Source organism: Crocodylus porosus, unplaced genomic scaffold, assembly GCF_001723895.1.
Source record: "Crocodylus porosus isolate Cpor-Errol unplaced genomic scaffold, CroPor_comp1, whole genome shotgun sequence".
In the NCBI taxonomy this organism is placed as follows: domain Eukaryota; kingdom Metazoa; phylum Chordata; order Crocodylia; family Crocodylidae; genus Crocodylus; species Crocodylus porosus.
Genome location: NW_017728911.1, coordinates 18,425,873 through 18,453,228, shown reverse-complemented (window position 1 = coordinate 18,453,228; position 27,356 = coordinate 18,425,873). Strand labels below are relative to the sequence as shown.

The following is a 27,356-nucleotide window of genomic DNA, read 5'->3' as shown; positions in this document are numbered from 1 at the left end:
AAAACAATTTTCCATTCTCTTTTACTGTTCTTCCCCGTCTCTCCACTTTAATTCAGTAAAGTTTAGTCCTACTTATACTCTTTTCAAATCCCAGTGTTAAGCACTCTGTGTATGATGAAAATAGAGTGAGAGTGTTGTAGTCACGATGGCTCAGGAAGCATAGGACAGGCAAGGGTTTTTGTGGTATCTTTTTATTGGACCTTTTCAGGTTTGGGGCACTTTGGACATTGACAGATGTTAAAAAAACAAACAAAAGTATTTATCGGAAGAAGCAGTGCATTAATTTGACCCAACTCTGCAGCATCTGTATAGATCAAGTGCTTTCAGCTTTTTATCTAAACCTGATTCAATTAGCTGTTAGATAAGTACACCAAAAAAGCCCCACTAAAGTGCCCAATCTATACATATGTTGGGAAAGCTAGGTGCAGCTCACACAACACCTCTTCTGGGCATGCACTGGGCTCGGCACAGGAGCGTACCAAGTTTAAAGTAAAGCACTGTTTGTTTGTTTTTCGAAGGGTGGGGGTCCACAATTGCAAGCATCTTTATGCCTGAAAGCTTGTCCGGCATCTCTCTCAATTATACAGTTGGTCCAGTAAAATATATCATAAGAAGCCCTTGCTTATGATGAAAATGAAACAATGAAATAAATATCATCCATTTATTGAGGCTGTCTCTTCCAGCAGCTTTTGAATAATTGGATGGATGGAACAGAAACTAATGCTATCCCACATGAGAGATGGAGGGTTTTTTCAGCAAAACACATCACCTTTCAATCAAATAAAAACAGAAATTCTCAAAGACCATTGGTCTTTGGTAGGGGTGCACCGATATATCAGTTGGCTATCAAATCAACATAATGAAAGGAGAAATGACGTTATTGGCTATCAGCCTTTTTTGTTGTTGTAGTCCATAATTATAGCCTCATGGCTGGAGCATCCTGGTGAGTGTAATCTGGTCCCTGCACTCCACTGTCAACCAGAGGCTGCAACAGGCTACAGATCCTGATGAGCAGCAGGAGAGAGAGGGGGCACCAGGAAGCAGTCACAGGGCACTGCACTCAGCCTTGTTGCCATAACAACAGCACACATGCAGTAGGGGCTAGGGCTGCCGTGGAGATGTTGGGCTGCGTGCAGGTGGGGTAAAGCACTGTGCAAGGGCCATTCCACTCTGCTGGGTACTGGGCGCTTTGCAAAAGCGCTTCTCCCAGGCAGCCATGGGAGCTCAGTGCACAGGTCCCACAGTGCTGAGGCAGCGGCGTGCGCTGGGGCTCCAAACGTGCCTAAGACTACTGTCTGCAAAAGGGTCCATGCCGCCTGCCTGGGATGGCAGCACAGGCTGCACAGGGAGTGGGGCTGTGGGTAGGAGCCATGGGCAAGGGGGCAACATGCATGGGAATAAGGTTGTCACTGCCTTCCTCATCAAGGGCAGGAGCAGACAGGAGGCTGTGTGTGTTATAGAAGCAAAACAAACAAAAAAAGGTTTACGTATGTCAGTAGTTTAATATTCCTTGCACTATTACTAAATATTGGTTCAGCATCAGCCAATGGTTGGTTAATCATTAGCTATCAGTATTAGTCAAGAAAATCTTTATTGGTGCACCTCTAGTCTTTGGTCTACAGTCTTCACGTTTAGAGAAACTAATAGTCAATAATGTTTAGGAGTGAAATCCAGACCTTATTGAAACAAATGGGATTTCGGTCATTGACATCAATGGAGCTTAATTTTCACACAATGATTTTTTTGTATATCTAAATAAAGTTGGGCCTGCCAGTGTCTAGCCCATGAAAGTGACAGGGACAAAGATGGCCTTCTGCCCCTTTACATGTTCTCTTAGCCTAAGGGAGAGGCTGGGGCAGTGCTGAGCAGAGAGTATCATATAGTACTAGAAACAAACTGCCTTTGTGCAAAATACTGTTGCTCTCAGTTTATGTTCCAGCTTCTTTGGGTATCTCATAGTATCTCTGGATTAGGTTGGTCGAGGTATATGTTCTTCTCATGGGTTAAATAGTGTCTAGAATCCCACAAAAGAACAGTCTCAAGAAAAAGGTACTTTTATGCTGACCCTTGTTCTGCTTTTTTCTGACTCAAGGAGCTTAGGATAGAATCAGTTATAGAATCAGTGTGAATTTTTTATTTGTATTCTTTATTCATCAGCTTTGGGATCTATGTTTGAAGTAACTATTCATAATGTATGTGTGTGTGGATATAGTTCAGGTATATACTGATGTGTGTGTGTGTGTGAGCAGATTAAATTTTCACTTGAACTCAAACTGGGCAAAGGAAAACTATAAATACTATGTGGCCAATACTTTTATCAATAATAAAAAGTAACTTTTTATTATTGATATATTTACTGCACCAGAAATTATTTTTTCTTGTGCTATCGCATCAACAGATTTTATTGCATATACTAAGAATGCTTTATATAGTTTCACTGCATTGATTGGAACAATGACCTAATTCGAAATAACTTCTTGTATCTTGACTTGGTGTCTCAAATCTAAAGTGAATAAGAGTAAGCTTCATAAAACCACTATGCTAAGCTGGGTTCTTCTTACACCTGTTATAAAAGTTAGTAAACTGAGGCAAAGAGCAGTTGTGGGGGTTTCTTAATTGCTCTCCATTAATTCAACTATTCATGGAGACAGCCAGTAAGAGCTCTGGAGCACTGACTTTTTCAGCTCTTTTGCTCTGTTCACTAGACATACTACTTCATCTATTATAAAAATAAGAATTTACTCATGTTGTCACTGCATACTGCTAATTTGACTTAATTTCACTCAGACTAGATAATATTGTAAACAGACTTGTATCCTTCTTAGAGATGCAAACTCCTAAACTCATACCTTGTTTTTTCTCTTTTCCCCACTTTATTTCTCTTAAGTCCTGGCAAGGGGCTGTATGGAATTGACAGCATGCCAGACCTGCGTAGAAAGAAATCTTTCCCCATTGTTCGCGATGTGGTAAGTAACTTCTGATAGCAATAAATGTATACATTACCTCTAGCTACTTCTTGTAATGACTACTTCACTTATAAATAAGTACAATTATTTGTATGGAAAAAAATTATGGGAAAAAAGTCTTCAGATGATAAATCCAGGCCCATCAAAATAAAACAGATGGTGACTCATTACAACCTACTAAATATACATTTCATTTAAAGCCTAGATTTGATTTAAGCTGACATTATTAATAGAATTTTATAATAACTATATGTGGGTGTATTCCATATGTTACAAAAAACTATTCAACATGTCATATCAGTTAGTAAACACAGCTGTCCTTCAAGGCTTGTTTGACATTATCATGTAATTGGAAGAGGGAAAACAGGCTTTTAAGAAAAACTCTAAGTTCAACATGACAGATCTAAAGATGTAACCATGCTTTTATTATAATACAAGGGGATCTCCTCTCTTAGTAAATCCTGGTAGGCAATAATATCCTACGCAATGAAATCAATTCCAGCAAAGTAGAAGGAATTAGATTCTCTTACTTCTGAGATTTGTGTTGAGTTTCAGGCTAGACAAGAATAACTAGAAAGCTTTCTACTCTGAATAATGTTAACTACCATTCACCTCTCTTATTTTTCTTTCTACCAGTACAAAATTCAGGGAAAAGCTAATTTAGTTTTGGTTGAGTGCTGAGGAACCCAATCAACAACATCTCAAGTTGAAAACTTGAAAAAAGTCAGCTGAAGTAAATTAATCTTATAATAAGTGTCATCAGCTTTCACCAGTTACTGTTCTAGGTTATCTCAGATGGGTTTTTTATGTACCAGAAAATAACTGGACTATCTCAGATACTACAAGGAGAATGTATTACGGTGTTGTGCTTGAAAAAGTTGTTGTTGACTGTTGACTTTTTAATAACAATAACTTTTATTATAAATACTTAACTCAGTTTGTATCAAGCTGGAATGGGATTTTTTTTGTAGGTTATTTATTAGGGCTATGCGAAGCTTCGGCCTGATTTGGTGGCTGAATCTCCGAATAAGAATCAAATCAGAGGGCCCTTTAACCTCTTCAAATCAAATCAAAACCCTCTGAATCAATTTGGAGAGATTCGGACACAGACACAGTTTTAAATGTTCTTTCTACATACCTCTAGGTAGCAAGCAGCTTGTGAATGGTGTGATGCTGGGGCGCATGGAGTTTCCTACAGAAGTGTAGGGGGCTCCCGAGGGCACTCAGCAGTAAACCCAGAAGTGGACCACAAGCACAGGGGGGCCTCCTGCACCCCCCATGGCTCAATGACTGGTGCTTTCTGGGTCTGGGGGCATTCACCTGGGGTCCCCCTGTGGCTGACTGCCGAGCCAGGGGTCGCAGGAGGGCAGGGCCCCTGCACGTTCCCCAGCAGACCCAAAAGTGGACCAGAAGTGCTTCTAGTCCACTTCCGGGCTTGCCACCAAGCATGTGGAGGATCCCCCTGTGCTCCTGTGGGACGCCCATGCACCCCAGCATTCACAAGCTGTGCTGGTACCTCAAGGTATGTAGAAAAAACATTTAAAGCTGCATTTATATCCAAATTGCTGATTCTCCAACTCAGCATCAGATTTTCAGATTCAGATTTGGCTGAATCAAATCAGGGACAGTTATCCGAATCAACAAATTGAATCACTCTCCCTGATTTGGGCCAAATCCAAATCGAATAGGGCCTGCATTGCACTCCCTTAATATTTATATGTCTTCATAAACAGCTCATACTACAATCAACAATGACTATTTTGGGGTTCAGTTCTTACTCAGAAAACTCCCCCTTAAGACCATAAGGAATTTTCATAAAATAATGTTTACAGGATTGAGAGTCAGATCCTAATTGGTGTAAATTAGTTTATTTCCATTAAGTGTAGTGGAGTTACATTGATCTCCATGAGGATCTGTCCCTGAATCTGGAAAATGAGGTAGATCCATCATAGAGTTTTGAAACCTGAAATGTAGATCTGGAGTTAAATTATTATTGATTACATTTCTTCCCTCCCCCAACCTGACTTATACCAGTCATAGCTGTACTTCTGAAGAACTTGTAAAATCTGATACAATGTTAATGTATCAATGAATATTTTTTCAGTCTTTTAGTAGATAAATAAAATGCAAATATTCCAAGTACTTGTCTAAACTTACAGCTTTTCATTTTGATTTATATTGGAGACCCAAATTGCATATGCAAGTATAAAATTCACATTTTACTTGTAGACTTTGTAAATACTTTAAAATAAAAAATGTGTTGAAATTAACAGGGAAAAAGTCAAATTATCTGGGACTAATCTTTTTCCTATCTCTGCCAAACATAATTTATACATTTCTTTGTAATTCATTGAATACCATATTTACTTACATACCATATGCACATCCCCCAAAATTCAGCCTTCCAAAATCCAGGTGTGTCGTAAGTGGGGAAATAAGTTGAGTCTAAAAAAGGTTGAAAACCACTGTTTTAAATAGTCAGGTATGCAATTATAGGCCTAAAGCATAAATGAGTAGCAAATCTTTTTATAGGATAGAAGATCTAGGTTGATGCATGACCATGCAGGGGACACATAGGGAAGTGCAAGGAACAAATATAAGGTAGAGAGAGCAGTCTGCAGGATTCTGAGCACACAAAACCTACTAAAAACTTTAGGAAAACTGTAGGAGATGAAGGGTGCTTAGTATATTGCAGACGAGACCTTGTGCCTTGGATCAAGTCCTAAGTAAGTGTGCTATTCAAAAAATTAACAGGCCTGTGAAGATAACTAAGCTGAATAAAAACTTATTTCTAGTTTATTGTCAAGGAACAACTTGATTGATTTTTTCTTCCTCTAATGAACATGATGATGTAACTGACAGACCCTTTAAACATTATATAATTGAAAACTATAACTGCCAGCACAAATAATATTATCCCTTTATTTTCTAACAATGTAGTGGTTATATTGATATCAATATATTGGTTATATTGATATCAACCTTTTTCATACTACTGTGAATAACTATACATAAGTGTCACTTATTTTCAGGAAAAACTGAGTGATGAAATCTCAGATGAGGAAGGAAAGAAGTCCAAAAAGCAGCTTTATACGTGTCAATATGTTTATCTCTGTAACCGCTTCAGAAATGTGGAAATAAATACTGTTAGAAATGCTCACTGCTTAGCTGCTTTGAAACTGATCAATGTAGATATCATTTTACATATTCTATATGTAAATCTGCCTAATTATTAATCCACTCTATAATTTCTTTCATATTGCCGATGGATTTGCAGGCTATGGTAAGTATTCTTATATTGATGAATGTTCTGAATGTCACAATTAATCTTAAGGATTTCAAAATTGTCATATTTCATGCTAACCTTTTGTTGCAAGTTAGAAATATTTTGTAAGTTAAAATATTAATCCTAAATTAGGTTGTGGTTTATGAAAGTGGCCATCTTCCAAGTACTGAAGTTAAAATGACTAGTAATGAGGTATCACCTTTTTTAGATGGTAATATTACATTACAGGCAACCCCCGCTTAATGCTCTTATTTGGTTCCTGAAAAACTGAGTGTTAAGTGACATGAGCATTAAGTGAAACTGAAAGTATTTGACAACCCAAGATGGTGACTGCAATTGTTTTTAATGACCCTAGCTGGCAACAATGAGCGTTATAATGAAATTTGCTCAGTGCTAAGTGAAATCAGGTATGAATTTCAAATGAGCATTATAGCAAAATAGCGCTAAATGAAACAGCATTAAGCAGGGGTTACCTGTACAAATCAACAGGTTGAAAACAATAAGCTGACAATTTAAGGCCCAAACCTTCCTGTCCTCCTTGTGTGGCATTGAAGAGCTTCAGCAGCTATTCTGAGCCTCAGAACCTCAGAAGTTAATCAAAGCTAAGAGTGCTTTCATGGCTCCATTTTAATTGGCTTTGAGTTATTTGGATAATCATGAATGAAATCAGTTTCATGAAACAAATCTATCAGCTATTCTGAATAGCTGTGTTTATTCCACATCTGTATCTTCAGGGCTTTCCTCATGGAAATCCCCTATCTCTGCAACTGCTTTCCTCCCCTCTCCTTCCACACATTGTTGTTATCATCATCATCATTCAGCATGTATATAGTTCAGCAAAACAGTTAACAACTGGCATCTCCCACACCCCCCCCTCCTACCTCTACACTTTGAAAAAACCAATTTTGGCTTCAAAATAAGACCTTTTCTTTGAGACTCTGTAGTGCCACCAAGCTTTCAATTAAACTTAACATTGCCAGGGCGTGACCTTGGTATCAGAAATGTGATTTTTACACCATTTAACTTTTCTGCCTTTGCAGAAAATGTTCTGAGTTACAGCTGGAAGCTGCACTTCTGTCTGCACCCTAATATGTCCAAGAGACAAGCTTTTGAAAAACTCACAGATTGTATGTGTTTAGTAGAGAATTACCAGAGCTTTGCAGTTACATTCACAAAGATAGTGTCTGTGCTGGTCCTACTACAGCTTAGCACAGTACATGAATTTTGCCTGCCACTGTAGCAGTAGTCTGGGCACTAGAACAAAAAGCAAGAAGTCTTTGTTCTGGCAGTTCCTAACTTCTGTGTGTTTCACTCTTCAACTTTAACTTATATTTTTGTGTGCATCTTATTGTATTCTAAACAGTTTTTAGAAGTACAGAAGAAACTGACACTATATATACATATGGAGTTGTATAAAATTCCTATCTGTATTTGTCATCTTATTACTCTATAAACAGTCACAAAGCAAATAAGTAAATACAATAATTATTATTCAGGGCCTTCAATCACTTACACGTATTGTCCCCTTGTGGTCACTAAGGTAATATACCCTTTCATTGTTATCATTGAACTGGAAAAACGTAACTGCTATAAACTGTTGAAACCTGAGGGCCTCATTTCATTTAGAGTTAGAGGATCCTTTGTCTAATGAAAGAAAAGGACTATGGCTTAAATATGAGGCAGGAACTGGAAGTATTAACAGAATTATTTCTCTGGGATTTTGCTGCCATTTTAAACTTTCTAACCTAAGATGAGGTTTTATAGATGATGATAGTTTTATCCTTTATTTTTAAGGTGTTACCCTTAATTTCTTTCACATAGTGTTGAAATCTTGTAGTGGAACAAAAAGTCAATTAGTGCCTGGACAGAGTATTCTTCTGTTTCTGTCCACTTCTGAGGCTATGTGTAGGTATTATATGGCCCTCCACCCTCTTCCCCCTCCCCCTCCCCCAAGAGCAGACTGCCTGAGTGCCTTCCAATTATTATTTTTTTAAAGTAAAAATAATGGGCTTACTCAAGGTCTGTCTTCACTGTCTGTAGCAGTTTACTGGAACGGTGTTGCTTGCTTGTTTTTGTGTGTGAGTCATTTGTGATATTTGTATATGAAAAGTTAAGATGAAATTAGCACTGAGCATTTTGTATTTAGCTAGGATAGAGGAATTCTTATCTCTTGCAGGAGAGAGTACTAGAGCCTAAATCCAGATGCAATTAAAGTTCTCTTTGCTGTCATCAAAAACCTTTCCTATGGTCAGCATTCATATAGTTACAATGCAATGCAGCTATTGTAGGAAGCTATGGGCACAGAAAAAGAAGCTGGGCCAGTCCCATGCAAGCCCTTAAATAACAGGAGAGACACCTTGAATTGACCTCTGTATTATGGAGTCCATGAACAGAAGCCAGTGACCAATAACTTTGGTTGCTAAGAAGACATGCTCTTCTGGGGGGTTTTTTGGCAGCTGGAGCTTTTCTATAGAGTATTGCAACTCTTATTTCTGATCAAAGCAATATATGTTGTAAATCCAGAAGTGGCCAGGTGAGTAAAATCTGACCAATACAGACAGAAGCAAGCATGTTCACCATTATATTTATTTCTGTGAACAGTAGCAATGAAGAAGTTCAAAGGACACTAATATTACTGATGACTTAACAGTGAAGATTCTATCCCAAAATAAGAATAAAGGTTCCTTAAAATATTCCCACTTTCCTACCATCATCATTTAGCCTAGGTTTAGCTTTATTTGGCTTCTGTTCATGCAAGTGCTATTTTCATTCATGTGTTAAAAATTTGGGAGAAAGTGCTGGTTATATTTTATTTAAAAGCGACTGAAGATTGCAAATCCTATAAGTATATACAGAGTATCGACTTTCTTCCTGGTCTTGGTTTTACAATGACTCCTTTCACATCTATATAATCCCTTGGTTAAGCAGTGATGTAGCATGAGCATGGGATCAGAGTGAAGGGTAAATCTTTTTACTTGTTTATAAAAGAAACAATTGATTTGTGTGTATTAGTGGAACATTCCTGCTGAAGTGATGAATCAGCTGAAACAATAATCCACTGCCACCATTTTTCATATGTGTTTTTTTTCTCTGCAACCAGAAAAGCATTTATAGCAGCAAAAAAAAAATGCAATTCCCATATGATAGATATTTTTAGGATATGACAGCATTTAACAAAACTATATTGATGGGATGACCATTATGTAAAAAGCTAAGGATCTAAATCTATATTCCGTGATATCCCAGGGTGAAATTACTTGAAGAATTAGTTGCAAGCACAGAATAGGGGCAATATTGGTGAAAATTTTTTGTGTCTCTCATTTCCATTCCATTGCTGACTTACCTTAATACTCAAGATGACCTTAGATGCTGAAAAGGGTCATGGTCTGTTGCCTGTGCTGTAAAAACAGATGGAAAGAGAGAATAAACATTATTACAATGGTCCCCAGCAGTGACACTGTAGCTAGGATGAGTTGCAATTTTTTTTCTAAGCCCAGTTTCAGGGTTTAATATTGTAGTCCTGTCAAATATTTCAACATCAGACATCAACTATTTTTTTTAATACAAAAGTCATAGGAACGGATGAGTAGTTTCAGACAACAAGCTCTCTCTCTTTTCAGGTATTTTTTCTGAGTTATACAGCACAAATATATTTTTCTAAAATTCAGATCTCTACATTACATAAACTACATTTAGTTGTTCAAAGAGAAGTTATTTTTAAACTATATAGCTATAAAATGCTGATAACTATCCTAAGGAATACCTGCGTCTGTCAGCGTTCTCCCCCCCTCTGCGTATATCAATGCCATGTGAGAAACCTTTGAATTACATAATAAAATGTAGTAATATGTGCTGAGCAGCTATACATGTTTGCTGCCTTTAAATTAATTAAAAAGTCAAAAGTCTTTCTTTCTTTCTCAAATACGCGCTCTGATGTCATGACTGGTCTGGGCGACCAGGCTGGTTTGGTGTCGAACTGCGACTTCCAGCTCATGCCACATCCTGGGCCCTAACCAGACTGCTTTTTTGCTCTCTTTTGTGTGGAAGTTGAAGGTTTTGTTACGTGTATGATGGGATGGAGCAGGGTCTGAATTGTTCATGACTGTGTGGCTGGCACGCCGACCGCATAATTAGCATGTAAGACACGACGTGAAATGCAGTGAAGGTGTCTGTCACGGTGTGATGTGTTGGTTGGTTTGGTTTGGTTTGGTAGTAAGTTGTTTGTGTTTTCGCTTTGTAAGCGGCCACCATTGTTGTATACCTGAACCCCTGAATAAAGTAATTAAAAAGTCTTTCTTTCTTCTGTTTTAAAAATAGTGTAGTCATGCTGATTTTCTATATGGCTACATAATTCTCTGGTATGGTAGAGATCCGTACTTCTTCTTTTAATGAATTGTACGGTATTCTATTGTTATTATCAGATGATTTCCTTGCTGTAGTTCTTCTCCACTGCAGTACAGTACATTCCGACAGTGCTATGTAAATAGAAATAATCCTTGTCATGACTTTACTCATTGAAATCTCTCTAAACTTGTTCTACTTTGCTAGTTTCCTACAAATCCTCTTGGAATGGGAAAAACTACATGTTCTTCAATTATACATCCAAACATGACAAATACTTAACAAAGAATAGTCCATTTTTCTATGTCCTATCAGGATGTAGGATTTCATAGGATGATCGAGACCGTCATTCTAGGCAGATTTTTGAGCAGGGGATGATGGGTAAGCTGCACAATTCCAGGAGTGGGCCTGGGAGGCTTTGTGTCTCAGAGCTCCCTTCTGAATTAGAATTCCCTGCTTGTTTCCCTTTTGCTCTAGGGGACTCTTAATTGTATATGTTACATATATATTTACTAGTAGCAAATAACAACAGGCCCCTAAGCCAGTTTAACTCCGTTGGTGCATCATCAGCGGGCAACAGAGCTTTCATCAACTCCCTGCTTCCTGTGCTCACAGCTGAAGTGTTCTCCCTTCATTGATGCATTGTCCAACCTCTAATCTAATATGTAAGTAATTTCATAGCTGTAAAGCTAAAAGCAGCACATCATTTTATAGACATATTAGTGGTCATACATGAAACAGTAATTAAACGTAAGCAACTAAACAACTGGCCACTCTCAGGACTGAGAAAAAAATCCTGAAGCATCACTATGAGCAATTGAGTTTGTTGTGCGTCCACTCAGAGTCATAGCCAGTTCTGGCTTCTCGTTTTCTTCTCTGATTTGTCAGCCCTGCAATACTCAAATTTGATTAAAAAAATTTTGAAATGCAAATCCTGGATTTTTATTTTAATCTTCTCTGTCAAAAACAGTCTTGTGTTGGCTAGCTAGCCAGCACGTATATATGGCATTTGCCATATTTACAGAAATAAAGGAAAAAGATGGCAACAGACAAGCAAAAAGAGCTATTTAATTATTAATATCAGACTGAAGAAATGAATGGCAAATTACTGTCATAAGCCAGGTAAATTGCTTAGAATCTAAAAAGAAAAAAAGGTTATCTAGAGCCTATATTAACCATAATAATGGAGTGATTAAATTAAATCAAATATTTTTGTGGCAAGATCTTTTTCTTATACCATAATTAGTTTCATAAGATTAATAATTTTATGTCTCTCTGCAAGTTTAATTATTATCAAGGGAAACTTGTTACAAATTGGATGGCCAGATTGACAGGGAGGGTAAATATTTAAAAAGTTGCAATGAGCTGTCTTTAATGTATCTAAATGCCAAAATCCATTTAAATGATGTCAAAGTTCAAAATTAATAACTGGAAAGAAATGTGAATTGTCATTTCTTTCAAAGCTTAATGGTGCAGGTCCTTAGCTGATGTAAGTAACTGTGGCCTAAAGCAGAGAGGATTGCAACACAATGGTGTTAGTTACAGCCACTAGGAATGAAAGCATTTTTGAAGAAAAATATTACTGAAATTCCTGCTAATTTAATCCTGCAAAGCTGAATAATAAATAGAGACCTGAAACACAGCGATGTAATAAGCAGTCTCATTGCAATCAGAACAATAAATGTAGGTGGCAGTAAGACTTATAATTGATCATTCCTATGCACAAAACCATAAGGGCAGCAATGTATGACAAAGCAAGCACTGGTTAGGGAAGAGTAAAGATAAAGTGGAAGCATTCAGGCATTCCTGGAATGATTTAGTTCAAGTGAGGAGATGTTTCAGCTCAGTTTTAGAGGTAAGAATACTTCCCAGTGATACAGTAACATTATTACTAGGATTTTGTGTAGTGAAATAAATCCTGTGTATTCCTCTGAGGAACCCAAGAAAGTGTGTTTCAGCAACAGAACTAGTGTCCTGGAGTAATATTTGGAGGGGCTTGTATGGAACCTGTTGTCATCCAGACCTTGTTTCTCTAGGTGCTTTTCCTTCCTCAACTTACAACTGTCAGTTTATTCATAAGAACCTATATTTAAGTGACTCAGAAAGTGGCAACAGAAGACACTGGAGTTTCTTGTATAACAAAAATGTATGTTGTTGTATCTGCTTTTACATGTATCATTTTGGAAGTGGTGAAGGAAACCAAGATGCAGTAGTCCTCAGCTCAATGCTGAATCCAACTCCGTCATGCTAATTCCAAGCAAGTTACCATAAGACAATGGGCTTTGTTACATGGTAATTTTGTGCAGCTCCTGGAACTCTTGACCCCTGGATTGTCCACACATTAACACCTGCAACTGGTTTTAAGCACTCGTTATGTGGCTAAAAGTTACACCACTCCGGGGCAGGATTATCTCTGATCCTTGCTACCCATTTTTGTGTTGCACTAAGGGCCCAGATACTCTAAACTACACCTTAGTATATGAACAACCCACTCACCACGCTTCCCAGGTAGCCCACATTGAGCCCACTAGCCCCTCTTGCCAGCACCCCGGATCCCTGCTCACTGCCTCCGTCCTCCTCCACCCCATCCCCTTACTTGTAGCTCAAGGATTAAACTGCCTGCTAGCTGTTGCCTCCTCCACCACTGCTGCTCTCTGAGTCAGAAAAGGAGCAGCCCAGCAAGAGTGGTGCCAGGGCAGGCAGTTTAACCCTTTCCTGCCTGCTCCCCTGGGACAGACAGCATGGGCAGCCTCAACTAATTAATGTCTGAGGGGTGGGATGAGGCAGGAGGAAAAGGGAAAACCTGAGGGGAACTGGTGGAGCCCTGGTGGGCAGGGGAGACACCTGGAATTGGGTGCAGGGGAAGGGATTCTTACCTTTCAGTCCTTCAGGCTCCTACTGGCCTCCAAACTCGAGCTCGTGCTAACATTGATCCACATTTGTGCAGCTCCAAAGCCTAACACATAACAAGGCCCAGTGAAACATGGGCCTGGTTATACATTAAACTGAGCCACACAAATATTGATATGCTTAGTGATAGCTTGCGGTCACACCTTCAGTTTGAGCAGTACATCCATAGGGAGTGACCACACCTTAATGGAATAGGAGCTGATTTACGAAGATCAAGAAAGAATCCTGCCCTGGAGTGGCATAATTTTGAGCTGCATAACGATCCACTTAAATGCATTGATGTCCAGAGGTTAAGAGCTCTGGGAGCCACCCACAATTAACATCCAACAAGGCTCATAGCAACCTTATCCTTCCCTCCGCCCCCCATCATCCCCCAACCTGGATTTCATCCATCTTCAGAACTGCCATATATAACCATTCCTATAGCCTGAGCAGCTAGGCAGAGGGATAAGGGAGCCATTCATACCCCTTTTCTTACTGAACATCAGTATAGTTCCCTGTACTTCTATCTTTGGTCTTGAGTAAATATTGTCAGTTTCTTTGACAAAGACTTATAATATTTTTTCAATAATAACATTTTCTGCAGGTTTTCTTTTTTAAGGTCAGGGAAATTTTTTTCATTCATGCACATTATAGAAATGGTCAGTGGCTTAAAATGATACAGGCTGACAACCTGAATTCTCAGAGCATTTCAAAATGATCTCAAGGTTGCTCCAGGCATATCCTGCTTCGACATTAGGGCAGGATGCTTATCCTTGTACCACATTAATTTGGTTGGCAAAGCAGAAAAATAGTGACAGCCTGTGGGTTAAAAAAAAAATCTGAGTCATAAACCTCTGAATAACAGGTTTTATATTAGAAATGGCAGCTCAGCTAGGCATTGCTGATAGAAACAGTAATGATGATGGAAAGTTTGTTTCCATTATATACTCAAATGTTAAAAGATGTGTGTTGTAAACAGTAAGTAAAAGTTATTTAACTTTTTTGCTGTTATATTTTTGTTTAAATCCATATATCACATTATCAACATCTTCTTTTCACTGACTTCTGTATTTAGTGTTTCTGCTGTATTGTTGGTAACTATTTTGTATTTACCTTGAACAGACACTTGCTGCACGAAAATCTGGTATATCCATGGCCATGCTTATCCGGACTTCCCTAAACAATGAAGAAATGGTAAGTGTTTTTAGGTGGAGGTGGTGTGAATTCATGTAATAAATAAACTTTGAACAAGCTGTTTGAACTGTTACATTTAAGCAAAAGGTAGTACCTTTAAGTAAAAGGTAGTAGTGATGATGATCAGATTTCTATTTAGTTTTTATCTGCCCATTTTAGCTATTACACACACATGCACACACACAGACACACACACACATATATTGGTAACACCGAGAAGTTCTTCTCTGTATCAATACTCTGTGCCACTAGATGCTATATAAACATAAGAAGGCAAAGTCCCAATGCTGAAAAAATTGCAGTATAAGAATAAAAGCAAACAACAGGTCTCTTGGGCTGCATACAGACATTCTAGGAGTTTAGAGGGGAAGTTAGATTGTGTTAAAAATGGGCCATCTGATCTAATTTAGTTGCCCAGGTATGAACCTTTCACTAGTTAGGTGGATCTGCATGTGAACTGTACAGAAGTTCAGAACAGTTAGACTGATCTAAAAATAGCCAACCTGATCTTGGTTAAGTGTACCTCCAAGGTAGCTTAATTTATCTTTGGTCCAGTGAGACCCATCTAACTGCACTTCTGTACAGTTCCCAGTGTAGCTCCAGAGCTGGGAAAGCCCAGCCACAGGTCCCAGCCCTGGGGCTGAAATTTTCCTACCCCAACCCTGACTGACAACCTTCCCCATACATGAGCCAGCCCCTGTGCCCCAGCCCACTAAATACCCCATCCCACAAGCTGCTCCTGGTGCCAGTTTTATTAGTGTTTGCCAGTGCTAGCAGCTAAGAAAATAAGTCGGGGGTTGGGGGAAGGTCAGGAAAGATGGTAGGGTAGGTTTATTGGGGTTCCATCTCAGGGTGGTGGGGGTTGGGGGGCTAAAAATAGCTCCTGATCTGAGGGGGTGGGGGAGAGAGACCCCCCTCCACTCCCCAAGGCCCCCCCCAGATCCTGCAATCCTCTCTGATTTCACCAAACCTCCCAGACACCAGCAAACACTTCGATCCCTAGATGCCTCCATTGTGGATACCACCTATACCCCCACAACCCCCACAGTGGGCTCTTCCTTTCCCCCAATTACCCTAGAACCCCTCAATCCTCCCAAGATCCTGCTGGCCCCTTGGTCCCCTCCAATGCCCCTGCTAGATTGGGAGGCTATTTTTAATAGGCCTGTGCAAAGCGGCTAGTATTCACTTTGGATTCGGATTCGGCTGATTCGAGGGACAGTAATTCCATTTGGTGATTTGAATCACTGTCCCGAATTGATTCAGAATCAGCCAGGCCCATCCCCCCCAGCTCCTGGCTCTTTGTGGAAAAAAAAGCCCCCACTCACTGGGTGCTGCTGGGCGGGAGTGATCCCTACTGCACCCCACTGCCCCACACTGAATGGGGGGGCTCTGCACGAGTCCCCCAGCCCCCCATTCACTCCCTCATCCCCACCATGGGTGCCCTGTCTGGGCCAGTGGCAGCCCTTTAAGAAAAAAAAAATGAGAAAAGCCCGCACTCACCACTCCTGCTGGCAGGGGGTCGATCCCTGCTGCCCTCCGCTGCCCTGTGCCATGTGGGGGGCTCTGCATGAGCCCTTGAAGCCCTGAGGCCACTGGAGGAGCAATGAGTCCCGAGGCTTTTCTGGTCCAGATGTGGCAACCATGGGTAGCCTAGAGAAGTGGGGGGGGCATCAGGGGGCTTGTATAGAGCCCCCCATGTAGCATGGGGCAGTGGGAGGCAGCGAGGATCACTCCCCGACACCCAGCAGCATCCAGTGAGCACTGGGACTTTCCTTTAAAGCCCCAGGAGCTGGGGCAGGTAAAGCAGCCATCGGGGGGGCTGGGTGAGCAGGTGGGGGTCAGGGGGCTAGGGGAGCAGGGGGGTTGAGGGAGTGACAGGGGTCCCCTCATGGTCCAGATGTGGCAACCAGTCCCTTCTTCCCTGCCCCTAGTACTACCAGCTCAGAGTCCAGCTGCAGCTCCTTGCTGTAGCCACCAGGGACTGTCCAAATCTTCAAAGCTGTCTAGATCTTTTCCAAAGATTCAGAGAGCTTTGAATTGATTTGGACCTTTGAATTGGTCCCTGATTCAATTTGGATTTGGAGATTCGGCCACTGAATCGGGCCGAATGTTCTCCAAATTACATTGCCACCCGAAGCTTTGCACAGCCCTAATTTTTAACACTTATTTGAACTCCCTGTAACTTCCCTGAATATCTGTATACAGGCTAAAGGGACATCTTTATTTCATATAAGCCCAGTACCTTTCACCTTCATTCTAATAAATTAAATAAGACATGCTGGATTTGGCTGTTAAGTTCATATGTATATATTAAAAGAATAAATGATCCATTATTTTAATCTTTCCCAAATATAGCTAGAGAGGTAGTTTGTTGATCTAAGTATCTGGTGTGAAAAACATGCATTCCTTGAACCATTAGTTTAAAATTCTCTAAAAGGCAGTCAAACCTTTGACATTCCAAGCTAAAATAAACTGATTGAATTAACAAGCCACATTTTCAGGTAAGAATTTAAAATCTCAAGGTTGTGCCTATTGTAAAGGGACAATATCAGTCTTTTGTCACTTCCTATAACAAGAGCAAAAGTTGTCCAAGTGCCCTCTTCTGTTCTTCAGTGTTCTTTGTGTTTGTTATTAGCATTGTTCCCTTTTTTCCCCCACTTACCCTTTCCCACCACTACCTTGCACCTGCCACCTGAAGTAGCTGGTTAGTAAAATCATTGGGGTTTTATAGGATAAAAAGTGTAACACCACCTAATAGCTAAGATAATTGTTTTATTTGTCATTCTGAGCCACTCTCTCTAGTTTTGATTTGTGGGGTTCTAGAAAAAATAGCTGTGGCTAACTTACATCATAGATTTATTCATGGATTGTTAGAGGCTGAAAGGGACCTTGTAGATCAGCGGGTCCAGTCCCCTGTACTAGGCAGGAAAAGACAACTGGGGTCAAATGACCCCAGTGAGGTGACTGTCCAGTCTCCTTTGAAGATTTCTAGGGTAGGTGACTGTACCACCACTGGATGGAGTTTATTCCACAGTCTGGAAACCCTGACTCAAGGAGTTTTTCCTGGAATTAAGCTTGAAGTAGCCTTCTAGGAATTCATATCCATTGCTCCTGATCTTCCCCATGGGTGCCCTGGTGAACAGCTGTTCACCAAGTTCTTGATGTACTCCCCTGATGTAGCAATAAGCCACTACAAAGTCCCCTCTCAGCCTTCTCTTCTTTAGGCTGAAGAGGTCCAAGTCCCCCAGCCTCTCTTCATATGGCTTGTCTTGCAAGTCCCTGATTATACAGGTGGCTGTTCTGTAGACCCTCTCAAGTTTTTACACATCCTTGTTGAAGTGCAGCACCCAGAACTGGATACAGTACTCCAGCTGTGGTCTCACCAGTGCGGTGTGCAGTGGGAGTTATCACTTCCTTAGTTTTGCATGAGATGCAGTGGTTAATGCATGCCAGCATGTTGTATGCCCTGCTGGAGACAGCATTGCACTTCCAGTTCATGGTCATGTGATGGTCGATCACTACCCCTGGGTCCCTTTTGACCGTGCTGCAAGTCAAATTGTCACCACCGAGTCTGTAGGTATGTTGGGAATTGTTTGCCCCCAGATGGAGCACCTTACGCTTCCAAGTGTTGAACTTCATCTGGTTCCAGTCCACCTGACTCTCCAGCCTGTCTAGGTCCATCTGTATCTGCAACCTATCTTCTTGTCATGGCCACACTCCCCCATAACTTGGTGTCATCCACAAACTTGGCCAGAGAGCTTTTCACCCCCACACCCGAATCATTTACTTCAAATTAAAAAGAAGGGAGCATCAAAGACATTTTTTTCACATGAATTCTACTTACAGAAAATGGTAGTTCAGAAAATATTTAACCATACTTTGAACTGGTCTTTGGCAAGTGCAAACCATCTTTAACATTGTTGTGCTTTTTTCATATTATGGATGAAATTAGATTACCAGGACTCTGGAAATGGGGCCAGGTGTAATTTTTCAGTAATGATAAATATCCTTGAACATGAATAGCACGTGTCCCTGGCAGCTGGGGGGCATGACTGCACTAGCGGGAGCCTGGTGGCAGCAGCAGGAGCCTGATGGTGGTGATCAGAGAGCTCCTGCAGACATTGCTGGCACTATCAGCAGCAGGGGCTGGGGAGTGGTGAGCATCAACCAGGGGTCAGCGACCACACACAGGCACTGCTGGCAGTGGTTTCAGCAGCCAGGGGCAATCATGGACCACCCGCAGGCACCGCTGACAGTGCACCCCCATGCACCCCCTATGTGTTGCCCCTGTCCTTGAAATTCCTGGCTTCTGAAAAAATAACTACTGCAAATTAACTATGCAGTGGTACATGATGGAAGTACTATTTCTGGCATGAGCTTTCAGTGATAATCTTTTAAAGACAAGTCATGTTCTGACAAGTGATGAAATCTGGCCATAACAGCCGTTTGGCCCTAGCAATATTTTGCAAAAAAGGTTGTTTTAATCAAAAACACAACAGGTGTCATTATCTCTAGGAAGATTTGAAGTGTGGGGCAAACAGATTTTCATAGCTGAACCCAATGTAATTAAAGAGAGGCATTAATTTTAAAGGAATAAAGGCCATCTTGTATCTCCAATTGCTAGTTCAAATATAGTCTTTTAACATACATTCTTCTTTGAGTGGGGGACAGTGTGGGTGTTGTAGGGGATTAGGGGCCAGCAGGCTTGGCAGGGTGGGGGAAATTGAGGTTTGCAAGGAAATTGGAGCAGGGCAGGAAGAGCCCATGGTGGGGTTTGGGTGTATAGGTGGCATTCACAGTGGGGGCATCAGGAGACAAGGGTGTTTGTTGGTGTCTGGGAGGGTTTGATGAGACTGAATTTGTACTGAATTTTCTTATATTGCAGTTAAGATCTACAATGGCCATGCCCATAGCTGAAAAATGGAGGGGCTGTTAATAGATAACTCCTGACCCTGCAGCCATTAAAGGACGCCCCACCTTATCAAAAGATGGGTTCCTTTCTGTGACTATATTCTAGTCATTAACAAACAAGCTGATAGTACTCAAAGATGAACTAATGAGGTGGGAAACAGCTGGCATTGAAAATGATCCCTTTTAATAAAAAACAGCAGTTACTTTATATTGCAATCACAAAATAGCAACACAGGTTACTAGAACAATATAAAATATGGAATCTTAAACAGTAACAGGCACAGAGGACAATATTTATTTGGAACAGAATACATCAACTAATGAGTGCAAAATAAAATTCTTCTTTTATTTTTAATATAATATTTTTATACTCACCATTAAAATAACTTAACACAGTTACAGAAATAAAAAAAAGTCAACATGATTTACTAATTGGTGCCTGCAAAAAGACCACTTTCAATCATTGCCACTTTCTGTGAACAATAAATACCATTTCAAACATTGGTTCTTATCAGTGAAAACCCCAGATCTAACACATTCATTGTGAAGTTGCCTTTTATAAGAATTAGACTCTGGCTCTGGCAAACTAGAATTGGAAGTAAATGGTAGAGCTGATATAATCATCATTGACAGATTTAAGGTAATGTACATTAGAAGAAATAATTTGAATGCTGGTGCTGGATTTTGATTTAACTGTTATTACTAAAAAAAAACAAAACCCCTTGGAGAACAAGCAGGATAAATCCATATAAACACCTGTTCAATGTGTGTTGGCAATTGAAAAAAAAACAACAAAACATTAGGATGTATAATGAATAGGATGGAAAAATAATACCAAATCTAGCATAATACTGTTATGCACTTTGAGCTCAATAATACTCTTCTGTCTGAGTCAGTCCTTATCAAAATATGTGTTTCAAAAAAAGAATTCCAAAACCAGACAATAGAAATGATCACAGGCAAGGAAGAATATATAAAGAATGCAAGAATGAAAAGTTGAAGACTGACTGTCTCTTTTAAAAAGGAGAAGATGAAGAGGGGCTTATCTTATGATGGAGATAAATGGAATATCTAAAAGAATGGCAGAGAGCAGATAAAATTGGGTACTTTTTTAGATTATAAAAGCAAGATGGTCATTACAATTAAAAGAAAACAAATTTAAAACTAATGAAAAAAATACTTTTTACTCGGTGGGCGTGTCTACATGTGCATTTACACTGCCTTAAATTTACTATGCAGTAAATTACTGTGCAGTAAGTGCGAATAGGCCAGTGTCTACATGTGCAGGCATTAAAGTATATTAACACTATGTGGAGTGACTTGGGACTAACTTTAGTCCCAAGTCACTCCACACACACAGTGTTACTGTGTAGTAAGGCGTGTACCCGTGTGTCACTGCAATAACTAAACGGGCATAAATTTGAGACCTGCATTTTCAAATTTATGCTCAAGTTGGTGTAAGTCACTGTATTTACTGTACAGTACAGGTGTGCACGTGGAGATGTGCACCTGTACTGCAAGTACCATATTTGGTGTTCTCTTGTTTTAAAGAAGTGGAAAGTTTTAAAAAAAAAAAGGGTGTTGTAATGCATAAGTGAATTGAACTTCAGGATGGAAAACAAGTGGATCATTTTGCAGTGTTAGAGAATTTTGCTCTGCATTTGTAGTGCCTAGAGAGATCACTTTGATTAGAGTTCTGGATATACATAAAATAGATAAATAAAAGCAGAATATATTATGAAGGAAGACATTCCAACTCTTGGATAGTAGATAAATAAAATTATCCCTTTACTGCAAATTAAGCAGCATAAAAGCGATTTTCCATGCTTGTTGCTGTTACTTACCAAGAAGATATTCTGGGAAATCAGAAGAAAAATTGTTTGTCTGAGTAATTGGTTCATGGGTTGCTTTGTCAAATGAAAGTTTGGTTTACCCATAAACATTTATTTTGAAGCCCACTCCCCACTGCCATTTATTTTGTACTCTTTGCCATTTATTTTGTATCCAGCATGGTGGGCAAAATCCTACAAGTTACACAAACCCTATGAAAATCAATGGAGATGATAGGGTAAATGTTGGAACCAAATCTGGATCAGCATGACTAATTAAACCATATCTGTAATAGTAATGAGTCCACAAAGGAATCTTCAACAACTTGATGATTTCTGTGAATTGTGATTCATTCCCATAGTGGATAATGTCAGTTTTAGTTGTCTCTGAAGTTTTCTTTTTACCCTCTGTACTCTGGTAAACTGTAAAAGGAACATTCAGGGAATTGGGAAGGGGAAGACTGAGGCATGTTTTGCTCCAGTGGTCACGGCTGGCAGAGGAACTCCTAGGGAGTTGTTATCTGCCAATGCAAGTTAGAGCAGCCCTGAGGTTGCTTTCAGGGGAATTACCAGAGGCTGACTATCTAAGAGGACACAAGCAGCTCCTAGTATCAAAGTTATAAAAGATATAAAAATAAAAAGCCACCTCCTGCTGCCTTTCTGGTGTTCTGAACACTGCCTAAGACCACTGGAGAATCAGTCAAATGTTTTTAGTCACATGCATTAGGTCAAATTTTGTTCTCAGTTTTTAAATAATAGTTCAGATTCTGTAGCCTTGTATCTAAGAGTCTTGAAGCTATTTGGCTTACATGGTTGTAAACTTGAAGAGAATTTCTGCCAGACTTGTATGAATCTGAATTCTGAATGTTTGGCTTTATGGTGCCATCCTGCCCTGCCTTCTATTTAACTAAAGACTATCATTGCTAACAACTCTCTCTTGTATAGCTAACTTAGGTGTTGTGGGAATTACAATAATTGATTAAATTTTCTTTACACCTAGCTACTGAACACCTCTTATTAATGTTATTTGGATTTGTGTTAAAATAACAATCAAGGTCAGTTATAGGGATTAGGGCCCCATTGTACTAGGCAATGTAATGTACAAGCTGTGCAAAAATAGTCCTCAGATCTCAGTCAGATAATATGCAGCAGACAAACAGGCAAGTAGTGGAAGTCAAGGTCAAAGCAGAGACAGGTGTAATGGCATAAACTGGTTGAAACAGTGATTTCTAGTTGAGGGCTGTTTACCAATGACTGTCAGAAACTTACTCTCTACAGAGAATAAATTAATGGCTTTATTCATGTGAATGGGGCAGCTTTCCCAAGCATAAGGCAGGAAACACAAGGAAGTTAGTGGCTAAGTACAGCTAATCAAAAAGCCCAAGGCTGAATTGATTCAAACTTTGCAAGTTGGTCTAAACTGCATAGGTTGAGCTGATAAGCAAGTGATACATATTCACTTTTGATTCCAGAAACACAGCCACATGCCTGAATCTGGGGGATGCTAGCTAGAGCCAGCCCTCCCTGCTCAACTGGAGCAGACAGCTTGTGCCAAGCCTAGCCCACCCACCCTTGGAGGTGGGGTTTGTGGGGAAGGTGTGAAGTATCCTGGGATGCTGCGGGAATGTGAGTTAACATGAACCTGGAGGCCGTCTAAGACACAAATTCCATAAACCAATTTAATCAAAATCAGCTAAGTCTGATACTACATCCATCCAGGTTTACTTTAAACTAGCTTTGGCCTTTTGAAAGTGGTTTATGTTCACTGAACTTTTTTGTGCTACAGATCTGAAACAGCTTCTGATAACTTATACTGGTTTAGGTGTAACTTCTGTCCCTAGCCTGTTAAAAAGGCAGGCAGTCGAGATTGGCATTGGTGGCAGAACAGAAGTAAAGGGGCAGTATTTTAATGAAAAATTAAGTCTGCGTGTAAGAACAAGACTCTATGATGAAGGGCATTAAAGATAGTGACAAGAAACTCACATATGACAATGTGAAGGGAAACAACAAAGTGACAGGAAGAGGAGGAGGTGAGGCTATTTCTAGCAGTTGTTCTGAAGTACTCTGTTGTTTGTTCAGGTAATTAGATTTTCTTCCTTTCTTTCTCATTGTATTAATTTTGCCCCCTCATACACCCAGTTCTCCGCTATTGACATTTAGTAAAGTCCGACTAATTGAAGGTCTGGCTGAAATAATTTAACAGTGAAAGGTACCCTTGCTATCATAGTCACTGGGGTGAGAATCCCTAAGCCAAAAGTCACAAGTTAAAACTATTGAATTATAAATGAACTGGCAGATATATACCCAACTTTAGGAGGTGGTTATTTCATAAATATACATTTTCAGGGGTGATATTTTATTTGAGGTAGCACAGAATTATCATGAAATTACATTACTTGTGTCAAACTATGAACTGAAGGTCTAGACAAGTACACCAGAAAAATATGGATCGACTTACTGTTGGAATAGCTCAAGTATTATAAGTAAAATATATTTGCAGCCTGTGACAGGAGTATCAATATTGGAGCCTTTCTGGGAGTGGCTCCACCCTCCTGTAATGGGCCAACCACCTGCTTACTCGTCTGCCACGCCTTGATCTTATTTGATTAGAAGATGGTTGTAATCAGCGGGAGGCTGCCCATTTTTCTGCTCCCCAGTGACAGGGCGCGCTACCTGCGGCTCCTTTTCCTCCTGTACACCGCAGCCCAAGCCTCGCAGATGGAGTGACATGGTTTGACCTGGGCCTTGTTGTTTTCTGGCCCTCCTCTCTACTCCCGGGGCTCCCCGCTGCCCCCTTCTCTCACTTGCTCTGGGGCTCCTCGCTGCCCCCTAGCTCTGGGGCTTCTCACTGACCCCCCTAGCTCCGGGGCTCCCTACTGCCCCCTCTCGTGCCAGGGCTTCTCCCTACTGCCCCCTCTCGCTCCGGGGCTTCTGGGCTGGGGCCAATGCGCCCCCTAACAAGGCTGCACCCTCTCTGGTGCCAGGAGTCCCCATGCTACTGTGGAGCTCCTATGAGGCCTCCTCCAGCCCTAATAGCCTCGCCCGGTCAAAACAGTAAACATAAAACATAAAGCCCCTGGGCTACAACATAAAAACTAGGCTGTCTGGTCAAACAAAAATCTACTCCCTACTAGAGAGCGAGGGGGCGGGGGAAGAAGGGCTCCACTAACCTCAGCAGTGACCAGGGGATGCTCTCATGGCCAGATTCCTCCTGTCTGTCTGAGCTGAATCCCTACTCCCACAGCTGCTGGAGAGGGACTACCCTCCTGGCCTCCTACCTGGGCTTAAGAAGGGATAAGCCCTGCCCCTTCCTGGCCAGCTGGTTTTACCAGTTGCCCCAGCAACCAGCACCTGTGCAGCCCTGGTGACTGGCAGCTGAGCCTCCCCCTTTCTGCCACTAGGGGTCTCCCTAGAGCAGTCTCCACTCTCAGGCGTGGGGCACCTGAGTGCACTGCGACACAGCCACATAAACATTATCTCATTTTTAATGTTATCTGGTGTTCTAACACTCTTTCTCTACCTGCACATTTCCTGAAGATGAGATGGCAGGAGATAGCATTAATGTTAAAGCATCAACAAAAATAGAAATTCACCTTTAAATTTCAATTGAGAAAAGCTCTTCCTGATCCCTTTTTGAGTCGCACTTAATATATAAATTTAATTAAAAAAAAAAATCCATTTCTCCTTTCTTCCTGCTATAGTTTTTGATCTGTTCCAATTTACCTAAACTTCAAGGCTTTTGTTCTTTTTTTTTTTTAAATTAGCATATCACCAGGTTTTCTAGGTGCTTCATTTATCTTTGTTTACTGTGCCTTAAAATCAGTCAAGGTATGCCTACATTGCAGTCACTGTACTCACTGCCTCTTGTGTGGGTTTAAACTACTTACCTCAGGTTCTTCTAGTACAGGTTTCTGTGGTGCTGCACCTATACTGTGATCTAGCCACCTGAGCATTTCCACAGCCTCCAGACACCTAGTGCTGAGCTTTGCTGTGCTGATTACATTGCTACTAATTCAGCTAGATAGTTTAATCCAGGGGTTGTAAACCTATGGCCCATGGACTAGATCTGGTCCATACAGCCATTTGAATCAACTTACAGATGTGGGCTTTGGTAGCATTAGGCAGCAGGGGGCTTCAGCAGTGGTTGCTTTCCAGTTTGCCACAGCAAGAAGGAGTGGTGGTAGGAGCTTTCCCTGTCTGCTGCAGGGAGAATTGGTGGCAGTAGGCTAGTGCTTCCTAAACTTTTCTTCAGCATGAACTCATTTATGGCCCCATTTCCTCAGCATGGCCCCTTGTTCCCAACCCACAGTTTCCCACCCCCACAACCCCGTCTGCTGATGCTGCAACTCCATTTGGGGTCATGACCCACAGTTTGGGAACCACTGCAGTAGGAGCTTCCCCTGTGCCACCATGGGGAGAAGCCTGGCAGCAAGCACTTTCTAGAGCTGCAGTGGCCAGGCCCTAGCTCCTGCCGCTCTAACCCAAAGGTCATGGAATGACTCCTGCATTTTCATCCTGCAGCCTAAAAAGGTTATCAACCTGGTTTAATACCATACATATTCAATTATAAGACTAGCGGGGCAGGTTTCCCATTTGACATGGGGAAAATTAAGCCTTGCCTTATGATTTTATACAACTTACCTTAAACCAGAAAATGCACAGCCAGCCAGCAGAGGGCACCCAAGCTTCCCTCTGTGTAGTGTTGCCCAGCTGGTGCAGGATCACTCCAAGGCACTGACTCTGTGGCTGCTCCAGAGAGCAAAAAAATTAGTGGGTGCTCAATACCCACGGAACTGCTTGCAGATGTTTAAAAAAGAAAAAAAGACACTTTACCAGAAGAAGCAGCGTGCAACTTCAACCTAGCTCTGCAGCATCTGAAAGATTGGGTGCTTCAGTGGGGCATTTTGGTGCTTTTAGCTAAAGCTGATTCGATCAGCTATTAGATAAAGGTACCAAAAAACCCCCACTGAAGTGCCTGATCTTTACAGATGCTGCAGAGCTGGGTAGAAGTAACATGTTGCCTCTTCTGGGCATACATGGGACTCAGCGCGGGAATGCACCAAGTTAAAAGCAAAGCACCAGTTTGGTTTTTAGTTTGGTTGGTTTTTGAGGGGTTTTAAGCACCCACCAGCAAAAAACAAATTTGGCACCCATGCTCCAAGTTGTTGCCTGCCAGCATGTGCTGCGTTGCTTTGGCATTCTCTGGTTACAGACTCCACACACAGCTCAAAATAACCTAGCAGGCACCAGCCAGACACTGTCCCCATAGCAGGCAGGTTTTCTGGTCAGCACATGCTGAGTCTCTTTCAGCAGCTGCCTCTAGGTGCCTCACCATGGTGCAGGGCTCTCAGTGGTAGTGGTGGCAGCAACAGCACCGAGCTTCTCTACCCTCTTGTGCCAGGTCCCACCCAATGGACCATGGAGGTCCCAGAGAAAGTGCAGCAGAGCTAGGGAGCTTGGAGCCCTGCAGTGAGCAGCCTGCATCCTCCCCCACCCCCATGGGTTCTGCTTGGCTCCACTCTTGCTGATCCATTGGGAAGGGGGGAAGAGGGGCTCTGTACTCTGCTCTCGCTGCAGCAGCCACCGCCTCCTATGTGTGGCAGCAGGGGGTTAGGGGGCTGTTGGCCCTAGTCCCAGGATTTATTTTACATCAGATAATTTGGGAGTTTTAAACAAAGGAAACCAGGATCTCTGTATGAGAAATACAGGAAATGAAAAGTCACGGGTTACAGTGATGTTAGCAGTGTTGGCAAATAGGAGAAAATTTTTCCCATGTGATTTTGAAATGCAAAACTCTGCCAAAATAAAAAATTGCCACCAGGAATAGTGGTTAGGTGCCTGAAATAGAGATGAACGTCGAGCAAACTGATGAATGACTTGTTAGATGTTGTGTGAAAGTGGAGACCTGGGGCATTGTTCAAGAAAAGAAGAATGTTA

General features: G+C 41.1%; 1 protein-coding gene across 1 annotated transcript in view; it reads left to right on the top strand.

Moving 5' to 3' along the window:
* The window catches only part of UNC13C (unc-13 homolog C), a 517,638-nt gene that overhangs the window by 128,028 nt on the left and 362,254 nt on the right, over positions 1–27,356 (top strand). The window contains exons 4-6 of the mRNA XM_019533546.1: positions 2,888–2,966; positions 6,244–6,249; positions 14,608–14,679. Of these exons, the coding sequence (XP_019389091.1) occupies positions 2,888–2,966; positions 6,244–6,249; positions 14,608–14,679 (157 nt within the window). The remainder of the gene's footprint in view (positions 1–2,887; positions 2,967–6,243; positions 6,250–14,607; positions 14,680–27,356) is intronic.